The sequence below is a fragment of the Humulus lupulus genome, chromosome X (assembly GCF_963169125.1).
Source record: "Humulus lupulus chromosome X, drHumLupu1.1, whole genome shotgun sequence".
Taxonomy (NCBI): Eukaryota; Viridiplantae; Streptophyta; class Magnoliopsida; order Rosales; family Cannabaceae; genus Humulus; species Humulus lupulus.
This window is the reverse complement of record NC_084802.1, coordinates 233598515-233610591: the sequence shown is the minus strand read 5'-3', so window position 1 is coordinate 233610591 and position 12077 is coordinate 233598515. Positions and strand designations below refer to the sequence as shown.

At 33.2% G+C, this 12077-nt stretch overlaps 1 protein-coding gene across 1 annotated transcript; it reads right to left on the bottom strand.

The window, feature by feature from the left end:
* Window positions 1–5847: 5847 nt before the first annotated feature.
* Window positions 5848–7984, bottom strand: LOC133806858 (uncharacterized). The gene is made up of 3 exons (XM_062244943.1): window positions 7129–7984; window positions 6264–6812; window positions 5848–6182 (listed from the first exon to the last, which is right to left on the bottom strand). Exons 1-3 carry the CDS (start codon window positions 7982–7984, stop codon window positions 5848–5850), a joined length of 1740 nt encoding a protein of 579 aa, XP_062100927.1.
* Between the last annotated feature and the right edge of the window lie 4093 nt (window positions 7985–12077).

Sequence of the window (12077 nt, the reverse complement as noted above, 5' to 3'; positions counted from 1 at the left end):
CGCTAGGAGTCGAGGCTGGCCTACGCAGGTCACATGAAAGCGAGGCTGAAGACACGGGCGGTGCAACATGGCAGCACCCTCCCATAGCGAGGCTGCCCCTCTTCCCCCCGGGTGCAGGCGTGGCGAGGCTCGGGGCACGGGCGCCACAACAAGGCCTCACCCTCGCATAGCGAGGGTGTCTCGCGTAGCGAGGCTGACCTTCTTCTCCCGAGTGCAGGCGAGGCTCGATGCTTGATGGAACGGGGCGCACGCAGATGGCCAACCGGGGACCCTCGCATAGCGAGGGTGACGTTCGGATTGGCAAGCGGCCGAGGGCCCTCGCATAGCGAGGGTGGCCCTCTTAGCCCAATTCCCTCACCATCATGTGACGTCCTTATCCCCTTGTGCGGACAATGAGTAGCTTTTAGGATGTCCCGTAGTATAGAGCTTCACTTGTGAATAGAATTCACAAGGGAAAAATTTCCACATTTACACTTCCCCCCGAGTCTATAAGTACACTTTTAAGTGTGTTTGTAGACTCTCTCTATTTCTCTTGCCTGACATGTACGGCCAACCTTGGGGGACTTAGCCTTGGAAAGTTTCACAACGTCACTCAAAGAAATACGAAGTAAGGCTTGGAGTTGTGTTTCTTTATAGTGTCCAAAGAAACACAACAACCACCTAACACTAAAGGGGATCCATGAAAATTCCTAAGATTGCATAAGGACCAATCATCCTCAATCGCGGATCCCAAGGTTACCCATACTCTTGATCTCCACCATTCATAGGGAGATAGATCCAATGGCTAGGGAGCATTGACTTTCCCTATAAATACCCCCAAGGCTTGAAGCCACTTCTCCACACCAAGACTTACCTAGCCTAGTGGCATGCTCTCCAACTTATTTTCAAGAGTTCAAGGGTTCTATCCTCCTCCAAAGCATTCTTGAGGTACCCTTTCTTTTATTTTCGTTACTCATCCTTTTTTTTTGTTTATATATATATATTTATTATATATTTTTTTCCTTTTCTTTTTTTAGCTTCGTGGTGACGCTGGGCATTCCCTTGCTCCTACGGTCTTGCCCCTGCTCCTTCGCAAGTCTATCCTTGCACCCCTTCAGCTTCGTATTCCCATAGGTATGCCTCCTTCCTCTCTTCTCCCTTTTGTTTTGCATTGATTACGCGAGGGTAGAATTGATGGTTGCACGACACTCATTCTTCAGAGTTTAACATTCTCTTCGTATAGTCATTCCAGTACCCATACATAGGCCCTTTTCTTATACCCTCACACTCATGTTGTAGATATAGAGTCACCCTTATGCGTACACGCCTTCGAGTCCTAGCTGGTCCATGGCGTCTAGGCGATGTCCCGAAGGTCCGTCCAATGTTGAATTTATTGAGTTGTCATCCTCTGACTCAAAGTTCGACGCACGCAGACCCTCTAACCGCGGGGGTGTGCGGGCGCTATACCTCAGGAGACTGTCTTACCTCAGACATAAAGCGTCACTACAAGAAAAAACAGTATTCATAACACTTAAAAAGTGCTAACCGGGACTATTGATAGCACTTCTGAAAATGCTAACGTAGCCCATGTTATTAAAAGTCCAGTCTTTTCTATAACAGTTTTTGAATGTTATGTTCGGTGTTATCTTAAACTATTCAATAACACATTTTTAGGTGCTATAATATTCAAATAATAACATTTAGATAGAGTTTTTTATTATAAATTTGAAGTTTAATCTTGTACTTTTTTCATAACACTTTTCAACTGTTACATTTGATTATTTTGATAACATTTTTAGTTTGTTATATTATATAAACCATAACGATTTTTTACGCTTATAATATGTTTTTAAATCATAACATATAGTAATAAAATTTTAAATTTTATTTTGATAAGTATACTTATATGGTTTTTTTTTTAATTAAAAGATTTTCATTATTGTATTTTGATAAAAAAAATTCAAAATTAATCATAAAATGTAATTCTCAATAGATTGATAAACCATAAGTATTACATTAAACAATAACTAATTCAAACCATGAATGTGTCTACTTCATGAGATCTTGGTTCTAACTTAAGTTTGAAAGCATAACATAATAAAGTTTTATAATCTTGAACAATTTTTACTTCAAAAATGAAAAATAGAAACATTACAAGATACACAAAAGTAAACCATGCGTGAAACTTGCTCCATCCTTCAATTCATCATCCTTTGTGCACTTGTCTTTGTTGCGAGTCCATTTGTTTAGCTACAACAAAATTTAAATAAGTAATGCTTCAACTTAAAGTTATAGTAAACTAAAAGAGTACATAAAAAACGTTAATTACCTAATTATAACTTTATCAGCTGGTCATGCAATTATACTACCTACAGCATCTTCTATAGTAGACATAATTGTTGAAGGCCTCCACAGAAATGCATCATTCTTTCTCACAAGATCTATCCCCACTTTCATAGCACTAGGCCCAAGAGGAACATGGTGAACCTCATCATTTGGGTCACTTGAGATAAAATAACCTTCTGCAATAATTTCTCCAGATCCAATCCAATCTAATATTTTGCATTTTGAGTCAAATGTGTGGTTCTTGACACTCTAACAATATATCAATATAACAAATTCAGCAGCAGTAAATGATTTTATATTGAATATTATATGTTTTAGATTTTATCATTTTCATATAATTAGTATCATAATTACTTGAGTGGAATGAACATGAGAATTTGATTGAACATTGACATTTGATTGCTCCTCGCTCTGAGTAGATGTATTCTATTTACAAGTAAGATAGAAAGACATGAATTCAACATCAAAATTAAAAAAAATACAAAAGTAAAGACTAACCAAAAAATTAAACATGAATCTTAGTTATTATTGCAATTCAGCCACATGAAAATATAGTTTCAGCATCAAAATACTTACTTGATTTTTCATTAAAGAAACAATGAGTTGCTCCATGTGTTGCATTTTGTCTTTCAAATCTTTGCATTGACCTTCTATCTTCATCAAATGGTCATCTCTTTCTGACACAATTTGCAACTTTGATCGAGTAACTCCTCTTCCGAAAGCTCTCATGTATGAATTTTTTTCAGGACCAAGGACTTTTGTGAGGATGTCTTCATTAACACTTGTAGTTGAAGACATACCAGGATCTTTCTTATATTCTTCAACCAAATCCTTCAAAAATAAATAGTATCAATAAATGTATTCAAACAAATGATTAAGTTAAAACTAAAGTCACATGATTTTGAAAGGGCAAGGTGTATACAAAAGCTTCAGCCACTTCTGAATTTACTGGTTCGCCATTTTTCTTCTTATGTGCTTTGGTCCAAACATCAACTCTAGAAGGTGGTGTATTGGTTTCACTATGGTTCATCTATCAAAATAAGAAAATAAATTAAAAAAATATCTAAACCAAATTCTATAATAAAACAACTGTAAATATGTTTGGCTTTACCAATTCATCAATCAATCTTGCATAACCTTTCCGACTACAAGTGTGGGGTAGTTGCTTTGTCCATATTTTTTTGAATTTCTCGCTTGTAGCCTAAGAATATAAAGTTAATAGAGACATTAAACTATAAATTTTAATCATAAATATATTTGGTTATAAGATGTTAAGAATAAAATACCTTAAACTCAGCACTATTTTTTCCTTAACAAAACTTTTCCACTCATTCATAGATTTAATATTATCAGGCTTTAGTTTCAATCTTGCTTCTTCATTTGGTGCATTTGTTATTTTAGTAACTAGCCTTGATTTCGAAGCTCTCCAAAGATCTGCCATACTTTTGAATATATAGTTCTTTTGCCAATCTTTGTCAACCTTATATCTTGCCTAGTAAAATTAATAATAGGTTAGTATTAATGTAAATGAATTTCAAAAAATTTCATGTTCAATGCATAAAACCTGAGTATATATACCTGAATAGATTTCCATAAGACCTCTTTCATTCCTAGAGGAATCTTCCTCCAATCTTTTATTGTTACTGGTACAATTTCTCTAACAAGTGCACCCAAAAATGAAGACAAAGATATTGATGTTGCACCTATTGGTTGTCCCTTTGAGTTAAACTTAACTTCCAAACGACCATCACTGTCTATTGCAATAGACTTCATTTTACTAGGGCCTCTAGTTCTCTTTTGGGTAATAGGTGCAACAACTTCTTCAGGTAGTTCTTGTTCGTCAGGCAAGTTTTCAACAATTGTTTCATTTGGGTTTTCTGGGATTTGTAGGCGTTGTGATTTTCTTGTGGCTGTTGGTGAGATGGCATGGTCATTTGAAGGACTAATTTCTACTTCAACCACTCTTTTAATAGATCCCCTAGTGGCTGTCATTGAAGCTAAGAATGGAGAAATTAGGTCATTAGTAGGTGGTCTCACTATTTTTTCAAGAGAGTCTATTGGTTGTTCAACCTCAAATAGATTTTTAAGAGATCTCCTTGTCACAGGGGAGATGGGTACTTCTTCTTCATCAGAAGAGTCATTTCTTACAATCATTCTACGTGTATTTTTCTTTGGAGACACATCCTTAGTATATCTCTCTTCAACAACCTTATCCATTTCCAAATTTAGTCTAAAGCTCTTCCTCTTTTCATTGAGGAGTTTAACTAATTTTCCTATAGGTATGTGTTTTGGCCTCTTTCCTTTTGTAGATGGAGGTGACATATCTTGTACTTGGCAAACTCTTTGACTAGTTTCTGATCAACCGTTTCTATAATTAGTAAGATTTTTGATGAGTTGCAAAAATCATATATAACAACATATTATCAATTATCACAAAAAAAAACATATAATAAAAGTCAGAAAGAAAGAAATAAACAGTCATTCTTGGCATCAAAGACATATGTTTTCAAGAGTTCTTCGCTAAAAATACACAAATAAGAAACAACCAATTAATGAGCTAAAGTATAAACTGAAATTTCCATTGATTACAACTTTGAATGTCAAGTGCAACATCTTCTACAATTTACAAAAAACACAACAATAATCAAACTAATATACCCTCACAATCATCTCTAACATATTGTTCATCTTCCACTACATTATATAACCTAGATTCAGTAACTTCAGACATTACAGGCATGAATTCTTGCTCATCATAATTTTCCATGTCATAAAAACCTCTAGGGGGTGCCCTAATCACCACATACCAATTGGAAGAATCATGTTCTCTTGAGTAGAAGACTTGTTTAGCTTGTGAGGCTAAAATAAAAGGGTCTCTACCAACAGACCATTGACTTTGGTGTAGATTAACTAAAGTAAGACTATCCTCCACCCTAACACCGTTAGGGACATTTGCCCAATCACATTTGAAAATTGGAATCTGAACTATATAGTAATCTAACAAGATTATCTCCCTTATAACCCCATAGTATGAAACTAAATTAGGAACTTGAGATACATCTTTGGCACTAGATCTACACATAGTTGTAGCTTCAATTGAGACACCACTATTCTGTGTGGACTTCTCAATGTCATGTACATGGAATCTTTGACCATTGATAATATATCCAGTGTAAGAAGCAACATGTTTTCTGGGTCCATATGCTAGCCATTTCAACAAATCAGTTTCATCAGAAGTTGAGGAATGCATAGGAACCTATACAAATAATAGTATGACATTGTTAATTTTCTTAATGATATTTAAAACAACTGATATGAACCAGTTAGTTTGCATTAATTTACCTTTTCCTTCATCCATGTTGAAAAAGTTTGTATATGTTTCTTCCAAAATAATCCACTATTTCTCTCATATATTTTGTTTGTTTTTTTCAACTCCTCTAAGTGAATCCTAATTTATAGGACCAATGAGTTAGTATTACTACATTTTTAATAAAAAAAAAAAAAATTTCTAATATCAGACACTTACTCTGGAAAAGGCTCCACAACAGATGTATTTAACAGAATGTATCGATGTGCAATTTCTAACAACTCATCTGTCAATATAATTTCTTTCCTCCTAGAAATTGGACGACCTTCAAGTATCACATCATTTGACCACTCTTCATTTCGACCTTTTTTTGTGTTTAGTTCAATTGAATGGTCAGTGAATTCATTACAAAAGCTCACACACTCATCTGCAAGATAACACTCTGCAATACAACCTTCAGGCCTTGCTCGATTTCTGACATAATCTTTCAATATCTTCATGCGTCTATTAATCACACAATTGCTCATCATTAATAGAATGTTCACATAAACTAATAAGAATAAACAAAACAATTAAGTCTTAGTGATTCACCTCTCAAATGGATACATCCATCGAAATTGGACTGGCCCACATAGTCGTGCTTCTCGTCCGATATGAACCACTAAGTGAATCATGACATCAAAAAATGATGGTGGAAAGAATCTCTCTAGTAAGCATAAAGTTTCAATAACATCATTTTCTAATGTCATTATGCTTTCTCTATCAAGAACACGTTGACATATTCGATTAAAGAACGTGCATAATCTTATTATAGCATCTCTTGGACCCAATGGCATCAATCCTTTTATAGCCACCGGTAGTAATTGTTGCATCAAAATGTGGCAATCGTGTGACTTAAGGCCCATGAGCTTGCATTGTTCCATTGAAACACAATTTCGAATATTTGAACTATATCCATCAGGTACTTTCAATGAGAACAACCTTTTACAAAATAATTCTTTCTCAAGCTTTGATAGTGTGTGTAAAGCTGCAGGAAGATAGGTTCTAGTCCCCTTCTCTTGTGGGTGTAATGCACTCCTAATACCCATATGTTGCAAATCCAAGCGAGCTTTTAGTCCATCTTTACTTTTTCCAGCAACATCTAGCAATGTATTACAGATGCTTTCACAAACATTTTTCTCTATGTGCATCACATCCAAATTGTGACGAACATACAATTCCTAAAAAAATTGCAAAAGAAATAACTAATGAAATTCCTCCAAAAACAATAATTTACACAAAATTTTTTTAGAGTAGTAAGAATGTGCTAACCTTCCAATAAGGTAACTGAAAAAATATGGATCGTTTTTTCCACATTTCTTTTGAATCATTTTGTTTCCTTTTCTTTGAAGTGGATTTTCCCCAAACATTCACAAAATCTTTAAGGTGTTCAGCAATTGTAGTCCCATTCATGATTCTTGGGGGATTTCCATGCTCAACTTCTCCATCAAACCAACTTCTTTTACTCCGAAATGGATGGTCTTCTTTAAGAAATTTCCGATGACCTCGATATGAAAACTTCCCACTATGTTTTAGCCACTCTGAATGAGTACCATAACCACATTGGGGACAACTAAAACATCCCTTATTTTTACAACCAGCAAGGTTCCCGTATGCTGGAAAATCTTGGATTGTCCACATCAAAATAGTCTGCAACTTGAAATTTGTATTGTCCAATGCATCATGAGTATCAACACCCTCATTCCATAATAATTTCAAGTCCTCTACGAGGGGTTCTAAGTATATATCAATATCATTCCCAGGCTGTTTAGGTCCTGGAATTAACATTGATAATAAATTATTCTCCTGTTTCATGCACAACCATGGGGGTAAGTTGTACATGACCAACAAAACAGGCCAAACACTATACTTAGAACTTAAATTACTAAATGGGTTAAATCCATCTGTGGAAAGGCCAAGTCTAATATTTCTCTCTTCATTTGAAAATGATGGCCATTTATCATTGACTAGCTCCCATGCTGCTGAATCCACTGGGTGACGCATTTTTCCATCGCAACTTTTATTGTTGTGATGCCATCTTAATTCCTTTGAAATTCTTTTAGACATGAACATCCGTTTCAACCTAGGGATTATAGGAAAGTACCTCAAAACTTTTGCTGGGACACCATGTCGAACCTTTTTAGTCAGCTTATCTGACATCCAACGTGAAGTTCCACATGTTGGACATTCTTGCAAGTTTTCTTTATCTTTTCTAAACAAACAACAATCATTAAAACACACATGAATCTTTTCATATCCTAAATCAAATAATCGAAGAAATTTTCGAACCTCATACATAGACTTGGGGATCATATTATCTAAAGGAAACATATCATTCAAAAGTCTTAACAATTCATCAAAACTTTTGTCAGACCATCCATTGGTAGTTTTAACCTTATACAATGCAACAATTGACGATAACTTAGTATATTTAGTGCATTATGGATATAATGGAGTGTCTGCATCTTCTATTTTTTCCATAAAAGTGTCATCATGACCTTCTAGATGACTTTCAAAATCACAACCATCAATATTTGTAGCCCTAAACAAGTTGTAAGAATCAAATGTTTCCATTGTCTCTACATCATCATCTCTTGATAATTCTTCCCCATGATGAAACCAGATTTTGTATGTTGGATCAATCCCATAAATGACTAAGTGTTCATACAAAATGTTAATACATTGGTGACTTAAGTTTCGACAAACTTTGCATGGACACAATAACTTTTCTGGATAACCAGCTAGCTTTTCTGACATTTCTACAAAATTCTTAGCGCCTTCTCTATACTCATCCGAGGCTCTACAATTCAAAGACAAGTTCATATTTATAATATATTAGTAACAAATACAGTAAGTTACTAATTTTACTAAGCTAGCACTAATTAAATCCCTAATTCTTATTACCTATTGAAGCGTAGCCAAATTTTATCCAACATGATCACCAATTTAGTTGTCCTGTTCTAACCAACAAAAAGCAAAATTTTGATAAGTCTATGTAATGGTAAATACAAAATTGTATCAACCAAAATATACTATATGATTATTTTTAAAATTACTTGATTTTGAGTTCAGAAATGAATTTAAGCTGTTTATTTAGTCTTATTGCTAAACTTGGCATTTCCAATCCTCATCTCAAAGAAATATTATATATATTTATATATATATAAAGAGTATTGTCAGTTCAAGAATTTGATATCTATTGATCCATAAATTATTACGTGTCTAAGGTCTTTCTTTCTTTATTTCTTATTCTCTATTTTTCTATCATAATATATTGCATAGAAATCCACAAAAGCATAGCAGGAGAATATAGATAAATAGAAGTGGGTGAAGCCATTCCTTCTCTCATTCTTCACTTATAATAAACCTCATAGTATATGACAAAAAAATAGTGGTGCACTTGCTTAGGTAAAATTTGCAAAAAAAGAAAAGAAAAAAAATGTATAAAAAGACAAAATAGTTGAATGATGCAAATAAGCCTAAACTTAATTAAGAATAAAAATATGGCATAAACTAATATTTGTACAAAAATATGGGAAATTAAATTCATAAAATTGAAAAATAAAAAAAAATCATAAAATAAGTATTTTTTTTTGTAAACTTGTTAAAAAAAGCCATAAAACATGTAATTTTTTCTAAATTTGGCTCATAAAATGAGCAAATGCTGTATTTAGCACAATATTTATAATTATGCTTTAATGCATAAAGTACAAATTATCTCAAAAAGTTTATCATATTTTTAAATATATATCAAAAAATTATTATATATATAAAAAGTTAAAAAAAATTTCAATAAAAGACATTAATTAGTAGTGAACAAATAAATAAAAATGTAATATTTATTATGTGCCAAATTTAACAATGCTATTATTTGAGCCACCTAAATGTATTCCTATGTATGGTTCATTACAGAGGATGTATTATTATTATTACTATTATATGACAAATCAGTTTTGAACCTCTATCTCATTTTTATTTAATGTTAATAATTAATTTCATAATTTTATAAATAGTAAATCTTATAATTTAATATAATGATAAGTGATATAATATTTGGATCACTTTAGGCTCAAGTAAATGAATTTTGCAATTCTGTTTGACAGTTAAGTGTGGCCGTTTCCACATGTGAGAGAAAGAAACCTATACATATATAACTAATATGACCTCTGGAAAAGAGGTTAGAAAAACAAAGATATTGTTCTGAGTTGTGTGAGGACTGAGGAGTGTGTTCGAGTGTTCTTGAGCCTGTAACCTTGACAATATATATTTTGAATCCTGAGTTAGTTCATACGATATTTCTATTTTATGAACTAAGGGAGGGAAAACTATTAGAACACAGGAGAAAAGTGAGGTATTTTATTTTTATTTTCTAAATTTTTATGTTTGATATGCTATTTGTATTAAATTAATTGTTGTTGGAACTAAATCTGTTGATATGCTCTGTTTGTAAAATTATTTTATTGGCTCTATTGTTCAGATAAACGTTTCTTAGGATTGGGATTCAGCTATTTTGTGTTCCTTTTTTGTTTAACTAGGAGTGTACGAGACTCTTGAGCTAAGGGATGGAGGATAAGACTACCTTGGAAAAGGCGTGGTTAAGGTGACGAACACTTTCCTAGTTTCACTGCATACTTAACTGATCTATTTGATAGTTTTTTTTATGTGTATTTAATATGCTTGTTTCTGTGGTACATGTAGGATGTTGAGAATGTGAATGCTATTATGGGTCCTTCTTTGATTGGATGTTGAGAATGAGAATGTTGAGATGTTTTTGATTATTTGACACTTTCAGCAATCATAGATGGCACTGTAAGGTTCTCTTGCTTTACACACACTCACACATGATGTCACATTCTAATATTTCCTGTTATTTATGCATAGTTTATACACGCACTTATCATATGTTATTTGGTTGCATAGATGCCTGGGTGCTTCAGTTATGTAATAATATATATTATTTTTCTCTCCAGGTACTTTGTGTTCATGGCGGTCTTTCTCCTGATATTCGAACAATTATTCTAATATATTTTTGAATTGCAAGAAGCTATTTCTATAATTATTCTAATATATTTCCCTACATGGGTTTCGATTCTACTTTTAAATTTCTATGGTTTTTGAAGTTTATTAGATATACATCAAATAACTAACAGAAAATCAGAAAACATTTCAGCCATATTTATTAACCAACCATCAATCATTATCAATTCAAAATATTCAATCAACACACAAGTTTTCTTCCTTATCTCGCCGCAGCACACAAATTTCTCAGAACCTACTTCACTAATACACACAAGTTCTCAACCTTCCGTTATCACCGCAGCACACAATAATAATAATCTCAGAACCTACTTCACTATGGATGAATATCTAAGATATTCAAACTCCTCTAACATTTGCAAAGTATTTTAACAAAAATAAAAGAAAACATACCTCTTGCAAACTGCTGCAAATAAAGTTCCCTCCAATTCTGAATTTCTGAAAGAGTTAAAGAAATTTAGAAACTTGTGTAGAGAACCCAATAAATCAAAAAGTCATGTCACAATTATCTCATATTGAAAGAACAACATGCTTATAAGATCAAAATAAAAATTACATGAACAAAGACATAGATATTATTTACATACTCAAATGATCATTGATTAAAAAATATAATAACCTCCTTTAGTTCAGCTCTTATTCTGTTTTTTTTTTTTAACAAAGAAAACTAAACCATCTTATAGATTTCAATGCTCAGAAACCACTGTCTCTGTGATCACTCATTCTATGATATTGTGTGTGTTTTCCTGCCCGATCAAAAGAAGGATCTATCCACCACTAGTTTTGTGTTTTTCTGCTTGTGTCTACCTTATATTTTTGCGCTAGAAGAAGCAAATCAATGATTTCAGTACGTAGCAGTACAGTCAGTGACAACAAATCCAACTACCCACCTTTCATGAAAGAACTAATTAAACACAACACACACATAGCCAATTCCTAGCTAAGAGAGAAAATCAAAGGAGGCCACACACGACTTATATATTATTTCATTACTTTGTTTGTATCCTTGGGTAAGATCGAAGCTGGTTAGAATTAAGGATACCAACAACATTAAATCTGTTTAACCGTAATATACTGGGATTTAATTAAGATTACATACATGTTCAACCATGTAAGTCGTAACTTTGCATGCTAACATATATGCACAGACTGTGAATGTGAGGAGCTTATATAAATTAAAAATATTCCATAAGCAAAATATATAAACTTAAATCATATGATTAGCTGAGTTTGATTTATTATATAATAATACTAAAATTTTAATAGAGTTTTGGGTTATTTGGATCAGTTTATTACCGTCGTACTTAGTTTGCTTTGGTAATTGTATTATTGAAAATCTCCTTCGGCTGAACAAATAACTCTTCCTCCG

What these genes read in the sequence shown, in the direction of transcription:
- LOC133806858 (XM_062244943.1), bottom strand. Translation starts at nt 7,984, where the DNA reads ATGATCCCCAAGTCTATGTATGAGGTTCGAAAATTTCTTCGATTATTT. An exon ending in TCCATTTCGGAGTAAAAGAA is followed by an intron (nt 6,813 to 7,128) that starts GTTGGTTTGATG and finishes TGATGCACATAG; the next exon opens with AGAAAAATGTTTGTGAAAGC. An exon ending in CGGACGAGAAGCACGACTAT is followed by an intron (nt 6,183 to 6,263) that starts GTGGGCCAGTCC and finishes TATTCTTATTAG; the next exon opens with TTTATGTGAACATTCTATTA.